This window comes from Zophobas morio, unplaced genomic scaffold (genome assembly GCF_036711695.1).
Source record: "Zophobas morio isolate AGI-343-1 ecotype UQ-CSIRO unplaced genomic scaffold, CSIRO_AGI_Zmor_V1 ptg000006l, whole genome shotgun sequence".
NCBI lineage: Eukaryota > Metazoa > Arthropoda > Insecta > Coleoptera > Tenebrionidae > Zophobas > Zophobas morio.
This window is the reverse complement of record NW_026972111.1, coordinates 5,010,975-5,028,826: the sequence shown is the minus strand read 5'-3', so window position 1 is coordinate 5,028,826 and position 17,852 is coordinate 5,010,975. Positions and strand designations below refer to the sequence as shown.

The 17,852-nt window shown below is 38.1% G+C and overlaps 1 protein-coding gene across 3 annotated transcripts; it reads right to left on the bottom strand.

Annotated features, from left to right (window-relative positions):
- Nucleotides 1-6,764: 6,764 nt before the first annotated feature.
- LOC135123376 (protein lin-54 homolog) lies at nt 6,765-17,184 on the bottom strand. Of its 3 annotated transcripts, none has more exons than XM_064047978.1 (4): nt 16,557-17,184; nt 16,299-16,454; nt 15,320-16,251; nt 6,765-7,884 (listed from the first exon to the last, which is right to left on the bottom strand). In XM_064047978.1, exons 1-4 carry the CDS (start codon nt 16,582-16,584, stop codon nt 6,877-6,879), a joined length of 2,124 nt encoding a protein of 707 aa, XP_063904048.1. In that variant the 5' UTR covers nt 16,585-17,184; the 3' UTR covers nt 6,765-6,876. The 3 variants fall into 3 exon arrangements, with proteins under 3 accessions (XP_063904048.1, XP_063904049.1, XP_063904050.1); XM_064047979.1 differs by having other exon boundaries at nt 15,320-16,245; nt 16,557-17,183; XM_064047980.1 differs by having other exon boundaries at nt 16,747-17,178.
- Nucleotides 17,185-17,852: the final 668 nt, after the last annotated feature.

The following is a 17,852-nucleotide window of genomic DNA, read 5'->3' as shown; positions in this document are numbered from 1 at the left end:
AAACTCCGCTCGTGCTACAACGCCCCCTGTGGGTATTTTTGCTGTGTTCTAGAATGAAATTGATGTAGTTCGACTTCCCCACTCTTATAGCGCTCTGGTGCCGCTGCCGCTACATAGTTTTTCATTAAAATTTTGTTCTCTTATTGACTTCAAATTCAAAATAATAATTCGAGAATAAATGTTCAAATTCAAGCTGTAAGAAAATAATTTAGATGTTAGAAAATAACACATTAATTATAATACAAAATAAACGTTTCATTTTTAGTCTGATATTAATGTAACTGATAATTGTCAAGGTCCTTTTGCTCAAAGTATGTCTATGTTTCAGGTTGGTTTAAATGCCATAAATAAACTATTATAAATCTCGAATGAGAAGTTACCAAGTGTGAATAATATAATAAATAAAAACATCGGATTTAATAAATATCCTTATAAAGAAGAGTTAAACAATGAATTTTGTGCGTGTTTTTCTATGAACAATTACATGATTGAAGTGAAACTGTATTAGAACCATGAATATTTAAAAAAATGTAATACATACATGAATTATGAGAAATCGAAATTACACGTTTTCATGAAACAGTCAAAATTTTACACATTAGAAAATTGTTAATAAACTGACATATTACTAATTACGCTCGTTGAAGGGGCCTGTGCCGTCGAATGTGATTCATTTTGTTTAAACTATTGCCCTTTAATAAAATTATTTACAAACAAAATTCTACTTAAAAATTTTTAACACAAGTTTTCCACTAGCACTGCTACACCAGAAGTAATTAGGCCAAGTAACCCCCAAATTTTGTACCTACTGTGCATTCCAATCTTAACTATCACCTGAAGGATGACATTCATTAATTCCTTAAACGCTCTGGAACATAAATGATTAGGTGCTTACGTTAGTGAATTATTCATATTATTTATTTATTATTTTGAATGTTTCCAATGCTAACTTTGAGTATTCCATCAACATTGTAAATTCACAATTCATATTGTGATAACCAATATCGTATATTCCCGGACATATTACATTTCAAACACCTTAAGATATATGAAAGAAAAAACATTCGCGAATTGACAGAGATGCACATATGAAAAACGAACAAACGCAAAATCCTGTACATATGTTTGGGATCAATGTAAATATTTGAATATCACAAATTTAACAAAAACAAAGCAAAATCTGAATTAAGTAACTGGATGCAAATACACAAGTTATTACGGGCGTGTGGCGCCAGACTTTCAAAGTTAACAGGAGGACAACAAAAGTACCCCTGGGGCGGAGTTCGGGGCTACCGGTCTAGGGCTGTTCTCCCCCTTCGATTGTGATTCTATCTATCGCAAAGCCTACCCGCACTCACACCTCCAGTACGATCATGCTGTACGAAACTAGGCCATTACGGTCGCCAGACCCGTAGGTGGATCTAGGCTAGCACGAAGTCTAGAACGTTACAACATCGGCGGCCGCCACTGAATCTATCCAAACCTGTGGACTTGTACAGGTGACACGATAAATCTCGCCAGCCCGACTAGGAACCGCACTTCGTTTCTGCCACGTTGTGATAACCCAATCTTCCCGCCTTAAAAATTTGACCTTGAAACAGTTTGAAAGGCCCGCGAAAAATTCAAAAATTCAAAGTTTGGCCTTGGCTGTGATCGTCTAACAAATGAGAACCTACGTTGTGTGTTTTTTTTTTTTGGTTTTGAAAAATGGCGGGAAGAAGTTCTTTCATACAAGTGCATACACGGTCGAGAGCGCCAGAAATAATAGACAAAATTAGGTTGGTCAAAAGCCTTCCTAAGGGGGAAAAAGAAACGAAGAACGACGACAGAGGCTCAATTTGCCCTCCTGGCGAGTCCGCAGGGCCAAAGTGTCATCGGTCTTCATTCCCCAAAACCCCCTGGGGTTTTATTCACCGACATATTACATGTCAAACACCCTAAGATATTTGAAAGGAAAACACTCGCGAATTGACAGACATACACATATGAAAACCGAACAAACACAAGACCTACACATATGTAAATTGGATGGCAGAACCCGAATCATTATGAGGGTGTGGCGATCGAACAAAATATAGAACAAAATATATCAATTTCATTTATGAGTACAGCAAAATACCCAGAGGGGGCGTTGTAACGCAAGTGGAGGTTGGGACTCCTGATCATCACTGTTCTCCCTCACGACGGTGATTCTATCTACACCAACGCCTGCTCACACGCATCTCTCCATTACGAACGTGCCCTGCGAAACGAGGCGGTTACGATCGCAGATCCGTAGTGGGGTCCCGGCTATGGACAGAAGCCGACAGCGTTAAAAACCCGCGATCGCCCCCTGAAGCTATACAACACCCGCGGACTTGTGCAGGTGACGCGATTAATCCCGTCAGTTTGAGAAGGAGTCGCGCGCCCCACGTACACTACGAGTTATGTGTTATTTACCTTCAATTCCATTTAAATGTTCAATCTCTATGACTCTAATATTAAATGACAACCGAACAAGTGTTAAAGTTTCAACAAAGAGCAATACACAACATTTAAATTCGCCACACACTCTTACGAAAATTCAACAACAAATAATTCTTAATTGAGATTAAATTTGGACATCAGATAATTTATATGAGAGAAACATTCATCAACAAAACATTTACATGATCAAAACTTAGCAAAGATTGATAAAATAAAGATCTGGTGTGAAATAAGCTTGTACAAATTAAATATCATGTTAAGTCGGAACTGCAGAGCATGGAAATTTACGTTCAATTCAAATTATACAGCAAAGAAAATTACTGAAGCTAAAATTGTGAGACAAAGACAAATTGCATGAGGTGAAAGATTGTAAAGTTAACAAATTTACATGAGATTAATAATAATTCGTGTCCAGTCAAGTTAGTGGTTAAAATTCAAACGTGAAATTATTCAGCTACATTGTGGGCCATTATTACACATACATTTCCCCAAACAGAACACATAAACAAACATGGCAGACAATCTGCAGTTGCAAAATGGCGTTGGACGAATTCGTCATTCCAAATAATAGGCGTCGAAAATATGCGATGCAAAAATACGATGAATCCTGTGGCGTTGTATAAACGATGTGCTAAATCCAAAGAATAAAGGCACGTCCCCCCATGACCCACAATGTTGTTATTTTGTTCAATAGATTCAGTTAAAACATGTGCTCGATTAAAAGAAACAAATGGACGCTTCAAAATGGCCGCTGCCTGAACAAAGAACGGTGAAAATAACAACTCGTTTGCCGCCATCCAAAATACAGATTTCACAAATATAGCTAAATAAAGCATGGTCCGAACTAGAAATCACTTCCTGTAAAGCCCTACTGCGATGGATTTTAAATGAAAGATAAAAAAAAAACGAGATTAGTGGAAAAAAGCGCACGCGTCGCTGAGTCACGAGGTCAGACGCATCATCGGGACTTGAAAACTCGCGGCGACACAGGATCCAGTCCAAAACGTGGTCAAAACATACCTCTCCAAAGATGCGAAGATTTCGACACGGCTTACCGCCAACAGGAACACAAAAACCTCGTCGTAAGAACGGTGAGAAATCAGGAACACCCAATGGCTCAACGGGGGCTGCTAGGTTTTCCAATGGAACGGATCAACACTGGAAACGCAAAAACAACAGCAAAAGGCACAGAATAATTCACAATCAAAAATACAACCTGTTGCTCGAAGCGCTCGAAAGGAAGTCGACCGTTTGTTCCAAGCGGTCAAAGCGAAGTGGTGTGTTTTACAAGAAACAAAATCACCCTCGCTTTGCGCATGTCTGTTTCTTTGGGGTGGTTGGTTGCCAACCTCTTCTTCTTACCGACCGTTTCTTGTGCGCGCAGAATTCATTTGAAATTTAAAAATTCGAATTGGATCCTTACAACGTTTTCTGTGTTATTTAACCTCAATTCCATTTTTAAATGTTCAATCTATTATAACTCTGATATTAACAACAACTGAACAAATGTTAAAGTTTCAAAGCGCAATAAACAATATTTAAATTCGTCATACAATATTGTGAAATTTTAAACAACAAATAATTCTTACGTGAGATTAAAATTTGTCATCAGATAATTTATACGATTGACACATTCATCAACAAAGTATTTACAAAACAAAACTAGTAAAGATTTATGAAACAAAAGATCTGGTGTGAAATAAACTTGTGCAAATAAAATATTATGTGAGGTTAAAACTGCAGAATATGAAATTTACGTTCAATTAAAATTATACAACAAAGAAAATTACTGAAGTTAAAATTGTGAGATTAGAGAAATATTGTATGAGGTGAAAAATTGCAAAGTTAACAAAATTTACAGGAGATTGATATTTGCCACACTTTATCAACGATTCAAACAAAGAGTTTACATTATGTCAAATTATATCATGATATAAGTGATTGGTTACTTAAAAAAAAAACAATTTACTTTGAGAGTTTAAAATACCGCGAACTGGTTACCCGAACAAAACACATAATAAACAAACACAAAAATATCCAATCATCGCTGCGAGGGAAAAAGCGTCTCGGTGATGTAAATTTTAAATCGTTGTGAGGAATTGCCTCGATGATGTATATTTTAGCGGTGGGAGGAATAAGCCTCGTTGAGGTTATTAATCTCTAACGTTGCGAGGACGAACCTCGATGAAGTAATCAATCTGTAGCGTTGTGAGGGCATGCCTCGATGAAGTAATCAGGATAACGACGATAATGATGATGATAATCGCCTAAGGGAAGAAATTATTTAACCCCCGCCAGTTCGCAGTATAATGAAATTGTTTAACTGCCGTAAATGAACTATTAGCAATCTTGTGTGTAGAAATAAGAAGTGTTATAATGTAACACTTACGTACGGTTTGGGACACGGAATTTCAAACGACAACCAATTTTCTGACATTTAAAAACATTGTAGTCTTATACCTTACTGTCATTATGATTGACAGGTCGTTTGAAATTCCGTGTCCCCAACTGTATATGCATCCAGAAACCTTTTCGTAATTAAACAACAAGGTGTTTTCCTGACAAAGTGAATTTCATGAAATCTTCTAGCAAGTGGTTTATTTAAATAATCCTGATTGTTAAATTGTTGTAGCACTAGCTGACGATTAAGAAAAAATAACTTGATTGGTAAATTTTCAAACAATAAAACAAATTTACAGCACGTGTTTCGCTTTGAACGAAAGTCCGCGATTTTTCGATTAAAAGGCCGCAAGGATTAACCGCACGGGTTGGGGACAACAAAGTGACGTCGATTACGATTGATTGTCGTTAAACAAAGGGTTTCTCCCATTTTATTAACTACCAAACCAACTAATTTAAACCTAGCTCTTACCACGTGTTTACACTCACAAAGACACATTCAGACTGACGCTCCGCCATGCACTGTTCTGTCTCTACCAACCCTAGTTGTTTATGTTTAACGATTTATGTTTTGAATTCTTTTTTTTTCGAATTTTGATTTAAATTCGGACACCATAATATTAAGATTTTTAACTGTTCATGGTTCTCATACAATTTAACTACCATCACAGCTACCATAATCAGAAAATGTTCATATAAAAACATGTGGTAGAGGAAATTCATTTATTGAAGCTTCACAATTTTTTTGTCCCGGTTTTGGATGTTTTTTCTCAAATTATTATATTCTCCACATTTCATAATTTCTCACTCGAGATTTATGATATGTCATTATGATATTTAAACTGATCTTAAACCATTTTGAGAAAAAGGACCTTGAAAATTATCATCAGTTAGATTAATATCATCGTGGAATTGAAAATGCAGGTTTATTTTGTACTATATGAATGTGTTATTTTATTCTTGAATTGTTTTTTCATTTTGACCGTATTTAATATCTTCCTTGTCGTGTTTCTGTTATAGGTAACTTAACTTGCATGAACGCATAATTTGACATCATGTAAATTTTTCGTTGTTTTGTTTGCTTTGTACATTCATTTAATCATCATCAGAACTTCCAGAGTACAGATTTCAGATTAATATGGATTTAATCCAAGTTAGCCAGCCATTGTTTTGTTAGATTCCGACCGGGGTACCTACTTCTTCGTGGAATGCGCAGGTCTTCCGGCCTGGCAAATGGATGATGTGCATAGTTATGTACTAGCCCTTGACCCGCGAAAATGAGTACACAACGTAACGTTGAAAAATGAAGAGAGCTCGATCGCCTTTATCAGAGCCATCGATCCCGTAAAAGTGATTTATGATCCAGACTCCTAACAGTCTTCGATTTTTTTTTATATTTAAATGAACGAGAAGTATTATCATTTAGTTATTTTAGTGACGACTTCCTTTTTCTTTTTGTGTGTTTTAAGGAACAAATAATTTGCCCTCCATATTTTGCATTTTTATTAACGAGACTTTCCCACCCTTGGGGTTCACTTTGCATTTGAAGGCATACGGTCATTTAAAAAAAAAAAATAAAAAAAATACAGACACAAAGTTGGGTTCGATTTTGTTGACGGTCACAGTTCAAAGCCAAATTTTGAATTTTTTGCGGTTTTTAAGTGTTAAAAATGATATTCTCTATTTTCATTTAAAACTGGCGCTAGAACTACTTTTTTGTGCGGAGACTTTGGTACTGTGGTGTCCCAGTTTGAATTAAACTTTCGCGCTAAAAGACAAAAGCAACGCCGAAATTACATTTGAATAATTTGAATTTGAAATATAAATCGCTCATGTAATTCTTGCAACGCCTGTTTCTGGTGCCACGGGACCATTCCAGGAGACAAACCAAATCCCTCTAAAACCGTAAGATAAAAGTTTATATCATGAAAAATTACAATTTGAACTTAATCCTAACAATAAAATAAAATTCCAGCCTACAACGTACTTTCGACTTTACACTTAAAACTATCAATTATGCAGCATCGAGTAGTCGATGATCTCTTTCAGACACCTCCCGAACTCCTCGATGATCTGCCTCTTCGTCACCTCGTCGTCCTGCATGCCCGCCTCCTCGCTGTTCGAGATCGTCAGCATACACTGCGACGTCGCTTCGATGACGTCGTCGTTGATAAAGTTAATCGCTTGCCGACTGTTCGACGTCCGCCTCGGCCTGAACTGCAGCGGGTCCTTCGACTGCGTCATCTTCCCCTGCAGCTGCTGGTTGAACCCGTCCTCCAGGTTGTTCCTCATCCCCTTCTTCTCCATCGAGTCCTCGATGTTCCGGCAGCCCACGCACTTGCAGTTGTTCGAGCACGCGATCTTCGCCTCGTAGCACTCGCAGTAGTTCTTCAGGCAACCCGAGCGCTTGCAGTTGCAGCCCTTCGTGTGCTTCCGCACCGAGCTGTCCCCCGACACGTCCTTCGCCTTGCCGATCTTCGGCCTGAAGGCGTTCGGGTTGCGCTCCAGGCACGTCTTGATCGCCCGCTGGCGGTGGTCCTCGTTGTCCAGGTTGTTGTAGCAGTTCATGCAGTTGCACATGTAGCAGAACTCCCCGTTGGCGAAGCAGTCGCAGTAGAGCTTCAGGCACTGGCTCTTGGTGCAGTTGCAGGGCTTCCGCGGCCGCATCCCGTTCGATTCCAGGTTGGCCTCGGGGGTGATGTTCACGCTGGTGTCGGGGGAGACTTGCTTAGCGACCGGGGTGTGGCGCATGGGTATGGGCACTTTCGTGTTGAGCTGGGTTTGGACGTAGCTGGGCAGCATTACCACTTGGCCGGTGGTGACAGCCGTTTTCGCGGCGATGTTCTTCAGGGGTTTGGGGGCGATGGCGGTGCCTTGGCTGGCGGCGGCGGGCTTGATTTCGGACAGGACGATGTTCGTGGGGGAGGCCTGGACCGGGGTTTTCACGGTGGTGATGGTGGAGGCGGACGTGGGAAGGGTTTCGGAGTTGGTGGCCGTCACGAATTTGATGTATTGCATCTGGAAGGAATTTTAATTGCAGAAGTCCGAACTTGAATGAATTATAGTGGTGTTATGCAAAAATTATTTTGATTGGTTCCCTCAATCTTGAAAATTTTTAAATTTAATTGTAAACTTTTTATGATGACCCCTACACGCTATCTCGTGGAAGATCTTCAGTATCTGAAGAAGTTGTAGATGATTTGAGCAGAATCCGTAAACATCTTTGGCAAAATTTCCTCAGCAATCAGGAGTTTCTGATGCAACATGAAATTAAAAAATTGGTGCCTTGACAAAATGGTGAATATTTTCAACATTTACTGTGATGTTTAACCCCAATAAATTTGTTTCTTTTTATTGTAATGAATTAGTTTCATTTTTTAAAAAGGTGTGAAGAATTTAGGCAACCAGTTATATAGATGCGTGTGGTATTTGTCGTGCGCTCTTGGACATTTAGTAAGGTTCAAACTGAGAGGCGGCACGTGTTTATGACCTACTTCGCCCCTATAATCATTTATAGAAACCCTGAAAATGAAAATAAATTCTCTTCATTGCTCAAAACTCACACAAATACGGGTTTAAGTGAACGTGGAAAAGGGAAATAACTCGTCGGCTGAGAATTATTTTGAACCAAGTCCATTTTTTCTTAAATAATAGATTTTGTATCATACAGTCTAGTGATTCTAGTTTCATGAACAAGCAGTAGCCCCGCCCACCCACCCCTTCTTCATTCCAGTGACTATTCTTAATATTGTTCAGTCCTATCTTATCAAGTTTTAGCCCCGCCCACCCACCCTTTTTTTTCTTGGAGAATATATCATTTACCAAAATCAATCTTTTCTTAACAAGTACTAGCCCCGCCCACCCGTCCTCCATTTTTTAGGGGTTATGTCGTTTGCCACAGTTAGTGTTATCTTAGCAAGTACTAGCCCCCCCCCCGATTCCAAATAAAAAATTGGAAATATGATAAAAATCCTAAAGATCTAAAAATATTTAAAATTCTAAAGTTACTGAAGTATCTAAAAATAATGAAAATGTGAAAGCTCGAAATATTATAGAAATTCTAGTGATTCAAGTTTCATGAACCAGCAGTAGCCCCGCCCACCCACCCCTTCTTTGTTCAATTGACTATTCTTAATACTGTTCAGTCCTATTTTATCAAGTTTTAGCCCCGCCCACCCGCCCCCCATTTTCTTAGAGGTATGTCGTTTGCCATAATTAGTCTTATCATAGCAAGTACTAGCCCCTCCCACAGATTCCAAATTAAAAATTGTAAAGATGATAAAAATCCTAAAGATCTAAAAATATGTAAAATTCTAGAGGTACTGAAGTATCTATAAATAATGAAAATCTAAAAGCTCTAAAGATTATAGAAATTCTAGTGATTCTAGTCTCATGAATAAGCAGTTACTGAATAGAATGTAAAGCGTTATCAAAAAGTGAACAAACATAATTAAAATCCCAACTTTTTAATTTTCTTGTTACTTTTTGAATTATAATTCCAAATAATTAAAAAACTAAAAAAAAAAACGTAATAAAATCTTTGTTTTTTGATTTTTTTTACATCCGTTTTTTCCAATTTTATACCAGAAGTACAGCGCACGTCGTTTATAAAGTACGGCCTTCGTTCACACTGTTAACATATAATTTAGAAAATCTGGATCTCTAGCATAAAAAATAAAGATGGATTCATAAACCACAAGTATAAACGTATTATTTCATGAAATTTACTATTGTATTGGCCAGTGTTTTACCATCTGCACGATAAAATTTGACAATAATCGGTCGAATAGTTTCGGATTATCTATTTAATAAATATTGACACAGACGACAGACAGACCGACCGAAACGGAAGAACTTTTTTGATCATAAAACGGTGAGACAACACGAAATTAGCCGTTCGCCGCAATTAAAAAAGGTGAAAAAAGAATTGACAGAGATGACAACAAATTGTGTCAAAAAAATATGAGCACAAAAAATGGACTTAAAAAACGATAAAAGGCGCTAAGAAATAACTAAAAAAAATGTGACAAAAAAAATTGGTCGACAGAACTTCCCGCCCGTGAAGTGCAGCCCGTGCAAATTCCAAGGGGACGCGGTGCGCACAAGTGCGAACAATATAAAATATATTTAAAGCATAAGTATAAAACTTTTAGAAAACTGGAAAACTGAAAAATCGAAACATCAAAAAATGTAAAAAATACGATATCGAAATACTGAAAAATCCAGAAATTGAAAAATTCCTAAAAGTGAAATGTTGACAAACTGAGAAATCGAAAATTTGAAAAATCGAGAAATCTAAAAATCGAAAAGTCGAAACATTTTAAAAATTGAAAAACCGAAATGATAAATAGAAACACAAAAAAATCGAAAGTTGAAAAATGAAAAAACTGAAAAATAAAAAATTTAACAATTCGAAAAATTGAAATAACGGAAATATCGAAGAACGGTAAAATTGGAAAATCGAGAAATCGAAAAATTTAACATTAAAAAAATCGTTAGAATGAGAATGGGTGGGGCTAGTATCTGCCAAGATAAGATTGATTTTGGTAAATGACATACCCTTTAAGAAAAGGGTGGGAGGGGCTAATACTTGCTAAAATAAGACTGATTGTGACAAATAATATACCCTCTAAGAAAATAGAGGACGGGTGGGCAGAGCTAGTACTTGTCAAGATAAGATTGATTTTGGTAAATGGCATACCTTCTAAGAAAAGAGAGAGTGGATGGGCGGGACTAGCATCTGCTAAGATAAGACTGATTTTGGCAAATGAGATACCTTCTAAGAAAAAAAAGGGTGGGTGGGTGGGTGGGGCTAAAACTTGCTAAGCTAGGACTGAACAATATTAAAAGTAGTCACTGGAAAGAAGAAAGGGTGGGTGGGCGGGGCTACTGCTTGCTCATGAAACTAGAAAAAACTAAATCTAGCCCCGCCCACATTCTTTCTTCATTTCACTGAGTTGTTTTCTTTAGTGTAAAATAGAAATTGAAAAATTACAGTATTGTATTCTCAAAATTTTCTGGGAAAACGGAGTGAACCGTTCCTGATTTAATCGATAAAATGAACTGACTTATTCATTAATTTCTTGGAACCACCTGTTTAAACAAAAAAATCGAAAGTTGAAAAATGAAAAAGCTGAAAAATAAAAAAATTAACAATTCGAAAAATTGAAAAAATGGAAATATCGAAGAACGGTAAAATTGGAAAATCGAGAAATCGAAAAATTTAACATTAAAAAAATTGAAAAATTAAAAATTTAAAAATTGAAAATCCAGTTTAAAAAATTGCAAACATTGAAATATTGAAGAATCGAAACACCGAGAAGTCGAAAAATCGAAAAGTCGACAAATTGAACAATAAAAAAATATCCATATCTTGATAAACCAAGATCTAAAACCGAATAGTCGAAAAACCGAAAGATTAAGAAATTGAAACATCAAAAACACTGAAAAATTGAAGGGTCCAAAAATTGAAAAATCGTAAAATTTAACATCGAAAGTTAAAAAATTGGTTGAGAGTTGTTTGGACAGAACTTGCCTCGCTCCTGAAGTATAATGACACATATACACCATTTTTGAGTTGAGTTTTTAGTTTATATAATTTTGTGATGACCTCATCAACATGCAAGGACACGTATATCAACTTGGATAGGTGCAGTGTAGTACAGTTTCGGCCAGAAAATCTTGGGCAGTATTTTTCTGTCATTTAAAAAAAAAGACGATGTAGTCTATGCTTTATTGTCATAATGACTGACACTTTTCAAAAATCAATTTTGAGAAACGTCAAAGTGACAAACATGGCAAATTTGAGGTTATAAGTAGGTAAAGCCTGCTTTAGAGCTCTTGTCAATGGAATGACAGAACTGCCCAAGATTTTGTGGCCGAAACTGTACTTGTTAAGATAAGACTGATTGCAGTAAATTACATACCCCCTAAGAAAATAGAGGGCGGGTGGGCATAGCTAGTATTTGTTAAGATAAGATTTATTTTGGTAAATGACTGAACAATATTAAGAGTAATCACTGGAATGAAGAGGGGGTGGGTGGGCGGGGTTATTGCTTGCTTATAAAAGATTCTGTAGGTAAAAGTTAAACTTCGCCCCGCCCACCCACCCGTTCTCTCATTTTCTTCTTCAGAAATCACAAATAAATATTATAGCAAATAAGTAATATAAGAAAAAAATTACCCCATTCTCACTTTACAAAAGAACACATAATTCACCACGCCCACCTACCCCTCCTCTTCTCATTCATTTTGTCTAGTCCGAATGAAAGATGAATCTCAGTTGAAGAGAGATAAAATCGTTAGAATGAGAACAGCGTGTGTGGGTGGGGCCAGTATCTGCTAAGGTAAGATTGATTTTGGTAAATGACATACCCTTTAAGAAAATAAGAGGTGGGTGGGCGGGGCTAGTATTTGTCAAGATAAGATTGATTTTGGCAAATGAGATACCTTCTAAGAAAAAAAAGGGTGGGCGGGTGGGGCTAAAACTTGCCAAGCTAGGACTGAACAATATTAAAAGTAGTCACTGGAACGAAGAAGGGGTGGGCGGGCGGGGCTATTGCTTACTCTTGAAACTAGAAAAAGCTAAATTTAGCCCCGCCCACATTCTTTCTTCATTTCACTGAATTATTTTATTTAGAGTAAAATGGAAATTGAAAAATAACAGTAATGTATTCCCAAAATTTTCTGGGAAAATGGAGTGAACCGTTCCTGATTTAATCAATAAAATAAATTGACTCATTCATTAATTTCTAGGAGCCTGTTTAAGCGAATGTAAAAAATATGAATGCAATGAGAAATAAATTTTGTTACGCAAATCTAAAAAATCAGGTTCTTATTTTGATCAATAAAAAATTGGTCTAAAGCTATAAGTATAACTCGACAAATCCAACTTCCGCTGTAAAGTAAAAACCAGAGGCATAAATAACACCCCTTGTCCTTCAGCAGTGGGTAATAGCAATCTGAAGCTCAAGTGTTTATTTATGTTTATACATCGAAAGAATGTCACGTAGAATGACGTCATTAAATTGTTGGTGGGATGACTAGACAAATTTTGGTTACCATTTAACCATCTACATGATATTTCTAATATACGTACAAAATTTGACAACTATCGGTCCAACAGTTTCGGAGATTACGTGTCTAATAAAAATGGATACAAACAGACAGACCAACGGAAACGGAAGACTACTTTTTTCGTACTCTAGAGGTCAAGAAACGTCGAGAAAACATAAAAGTGCCCATTCGTCCGATGGACTCGATTGCAATACTTCCTTCGCTTCCACTCGGGAAGTAAAAATCGACAGGCTGAAAAATAGAAACTTCGAAAAAAATTTGATTTTTCCCAAAAATCTCGATGTCTAGGAGAAACATTCAAGAGGGATTCATAAACAACAAATTCAGAACTATGTTACTTTTTAACATTTAAATAACATTTATTTGACGAAATTGTAAGATGACATCATCAATTTTTGGGGAGCGGGGCGCATGAACGGATAAATTTTGAAGCACTATTTTGATATGGCGTCATTCATTACTTGGAGGGGATGAATAAATAAAATTTATAAATTTATTTATTATTAAAAGTAGGTGATTTGTAAAGATAAGACTGATTTTGGCAAATCATATATCATCTAAGAAAATAGAGGGCGGGTGGGCGGGACTAGTATTTCCTAAGATACGATTGATTTTGGCAAATGACATACGCTCTAAAAAAATAAAGGGCGGGCGGTGGGGCTAGTGTTTGTAAAGATAAGACTTATTTTGGCAAATCATATATCATCTAAGAAAATAGAGGGCTGCTGGGCGGGGCTTGTATTTGTAAAGATAAGACTGATTTTGGCAAATCATATATCATCTAAGAAAATAGAGGGCGGGTGGGCGGGGCTTGTATTTGCCAAGACTGATTTTGGCAAATAATATACCCTCTAAGAAAATAGAGGGCGGGTGGGCGGGGCTAGTATTTCCTAAGATACGATTGATTTTGGCAAATGACATACGCTCTAATAAAATAAAGGGCAGGCGGTGGGGCTAGTGTTTGTAAAGATAAGACTTATTTTGGAAAATCATATATCATCTAAGAAAATAGAGGGCGGGTGGGCGGGGCTTGTATTTGCTAAGATAAGACTGACTTTGGCAAATGACATACGCTCTAAAAAAATAAAGGGCTGGCGGGTGGGGCTAGTGTTTGTAAAGATGAAACTTATTTTGGCAAATCATATATCATCTAAGAAAATAGAGGCCGGGTGGGCGGGGCTTGTATTTGCTAAGATAAGACTGATTTTGGCAAATAATATACCCTCTAAGAAAATAGAGGGCGGGTGGGCGGGGCTAGTATTTCCTAAGATACGACTGATTTTGGCAAATGACATACGCTCTAAAAAAATAAAGGGCGGGCGGGTGGGGCTAGTGTTTGTAAAGATAAGACTTATTTTAGCAAATGATATACCCTCCATCACAATGGAAGGCAAGTGGGCGGAGCTAGTATTTGCTAAGATAAGATTGAACAATATCAAGAGTAGTCCCTAGAATGAAGAAGGGCTGTAGAAATCACTGAATTTGCGGTAATTAGGTTCTCCACAAAATTTTAAACAATTTCATTAGGTAAATTTTTTAAATCAACTGTAAAATCTGATTCTATTAACTTGATTTTTAAGGGTAACAATACAAGTTTACACTTAAAATGACTTTACCTCAACAAAAGTCAGAGGAAAATAGGAAAGTTGCATTTTTGAATTCTACAAACGCATTGACAATCTGTCACTTTAATCAAACACCACAAATGGCAACTTACAAAAAATAAAAGATACTTTCAATCAAAATGGAACTGAAATTGATAGCTACCTTTAAAATCAGCAATATAGGTATTTCTAATTTTCTGAATTGTTAAAAAAAAAATGTAAAACTTAACGAACAAACCAATTTATTTTATTGATTAAATTCGCTATATTTAAAACCAAAATTTGCAGAATCAACGTTTATCAAAGAAACTGAATTTGTGTGAATGTGTTTGAAGTGCGAGGGAAGTTCTGTCTAAATAACTTTAAAACGGTGCTTTAGGCCAATTTTTTTGCAACTTTTTTTCTCATATTCATGAGGTCATAACCTGCCTCACAAGAATAACAACTAAAAAAACATAAACAACAACATAACCTCAAAATTCATCCGTGTCAATGAATTTTTGGACCGCAGTCACTGGAAAATCGAATAAGGATGAATTCTTACGCAGGAAAAGTGAAAGAGCTGTGTCTTCTAAAAATCTGAAAAATGTAGTGCCTTTTTTAATAAATTAATAAATTTTTCCAAATTTGAACAATTTATTATCCAAATCTTCAAACCTTTACTGTTAAATTTCTAGTACTTTTTTTAATTTCTACTACTTTTGATTTGTAATTTCAAATATGTGGTCTGGTTGTTGCTGCAGCTTTTGAAAATTGTTCAACCCTCTACTTACCCCCTTCCCCGGAATATTAATCTGATGCAACTGCCCCGTACTCAACGCTTGCGTCCCCGCCACCTGAATAATCTGCGCCGAGGGCAAAATGGTGGTCCCCGTGGCCGCGCTCTTGAAAAAAATCCTCTGCGGCACTTTCGACGTCGACGTCGTCTGCGTCGCCGGTAGAATCTTCGTCGGCGACTTAATCTGGCTCACCGCCACCGTCTTCTGCCCCACGAACTGCGCGGGGGCCACCTGAGGCACGATCTTGATAGTCTTGGGGGCGGCGCTCGCCTTGTTTAAAACAACGGTATGCTTGGGTGTCGACTGCGCCTGCGGTAGCATTTTCGTCGTGGTGATCAGCCCCATCTCCTGCGCCTGCTGCAGAGTTATTGTCTTCGTGGGGCTGGGAAGCGTCGTCTGGGACGGCAACAGCTTCACCTGGTCGGCTTTCTGCACCACCATGATGTGCCCCTGCTTATTCGTGAACGTCGTGGTGGGCTTCGGCGTCGTTTTTTGAGCAGAAGTGATGATTTTTTTCATGACGACTTGCTTGGGCTGCATGAGGGCCAAGTTGCCTTGCGTCGTCACGGTTTTAACTGCGGGTTTTATGGCGACGGGGCGCCCCAGAGAGATGTTGGCAAGGTTGAGTTCCTGCCCTTGCGAGGAGACTAATTTGATGGCTTGGTTGGAGTTTGTACCTTGTAGGAGGAGGAGTTGTTGGCCGGGCATGGGCTTCATGGCGATCGGGACTTTGGTGGGTTTGGGGGCTATCGTGAGGGGGCGCAACGGAGGTATAGTGGTCGTTTTTGTTTTCACGTCTGGAAGGATCTCCTCTGGAGAGGGGGCACGTTCGGTTTCTATCTCGACTTCGTGGGCTAGTTCGGACTGCATGACCTCTTCTTCCACCTGTCCGGTCTCGTCGACGGTCTCGATTATCACTTCTGGCTCTACAATAGTGAGAATTATTCGCGATTGGGGGGTTCGTCTCCTTTACCGTCTGTCTCCATCTCGTTCGACAAGTGCAGCTCCTGCGACAGCTCGGCCAGTTGTTGGATGTCCGTCGAGGTCAGCCCCGACAGGTTGCTCTCGTTCAGCGTGGCCCCCTCGATCGTGAGCGTGTCGACGAGGGCCTCCACGTCGTCGCTCCCGCCTGAAAGCCCCAATTTTTGAATTAGAACCCCTGGATGGCCCACAACTCAAACGCTATCATGCTTCAAGTTAAAAAAAAATTAACAAGTATAAACCGTAATACCAATGAGGGTGAAAGCGGGAGCACTCATGTTATTTGCAAATTGGCGCTTTAGGGTAAATTTTGATTTAAATTTGGTTGCCCCACAAGCTGAAGAGGACGCCTTTTAAAATTCCGTCCCAAATGGACGAAGCTGGGTCGGGAAATGGTCTGGAACTGTGCAAGAAGCGTCTGCGTGAAGTAAATACGACACCTTTTTCACTGAAGGGCATAATTTCGTCCGATATTTGCCACAATTCACAAAAATTAAAACTATTCAAAACACCATAGTCAAATTTGACAGATCACGTGACCACCGAAGCGTTCCAGTGCGCTGCCAACCGACGCGCCAAAGTCCCCAGGCGGAATTTTCTTCGCCTTTCGAAAAAAGGGAAATTGGAAAACTCCCAGCAACCGATCGCTTTGAGTGACGTTTCAATCGCCGGCTATTTTTTTCGCGGAAAAATGTCACAATCTCACCGTGACTGTTCAATTTTGATTTAGGTTTTTTTTGAAAACGATGGAAAATTTTTTCTCGAAAATTGACGAAAAGAAGCAAGAGCTGCAGCGGATTTCGCAAGGAGAGACGAAAAACCCGAAGCCAAAGGCGGAAGTTAGGCTTTTACAGTACGATGCGAAGACGAGCGATGTTAAGAAAGCTTGTCTGCCGGGGTGTTGTCCTTCGTTAAAGGAGGATGGCCGTTTGGTACGTTTTCAAATTTATTAATAAGATTATAGTAAAAGTGAGTGGAGTTAACATTTTTGAAAATTTGCAAACAAACGTGGCCACGCTGTAACTACGGCGCTGGTGCCACATCTACTGTGACGTTGCAGTTAGAGGGAACTGTGCGGCGAGAAGCACGCATGCGCAATAATGGCGGGCTTAAAAAATGGCACGCCGTAGATAAAATGTTCCAGTAACAGTGAGACAAGGAAAAATGAAAATAGGAACTATAAAATCAATATCTGATAAAGAATATAAAAATACAACGAGAATAAACATAGACTCCCACAAGTGGGTATGAGTCACTTCCACAATACAACCATTGATTTAACGCTATTAGCTAATGCATTTTTATAATGACCCAGAAGTTTTGGGGTTTTGTAGACACAATAAACCATTTTCTTCTATGCTGTTTATGTCAACTACATTATCACCGTGTAGTTATAAATATTACCAAAGTATATTTATTAATAGCAATGATTACGCAGAAATCACAATTTTCGTTGGACAAATTAAAAAAAAAACACCTATTTTGTCAAAATTATGACGTCATCTATATATTTCTTGCAACTTTAATTTATAAAATACATTTTAAA

Bases quoted from the DNA above. Each gene is read 5' to 3' on its own strand.
- LOC135123376 (XM_064047978.1), bottom strand. From the start codon at position 16,584: ATGAGTGCTCCCGCTTTCACCCTCATTG. The intron at 16,252-16,298 runs GTAAAGGAGACG...TCACTATTGTAG, and splicing joins GAACGAGATGGAGACAGACG to AGCCAGAAGTGATAATCGAG. The intron at 7,885-15,319 runs GTAAGTAGAGGG...AATTCCTTCCAG, and splicing joins TTAATATTCCGGGGAAGGGG to ATGCAATACATCAAATTCGT.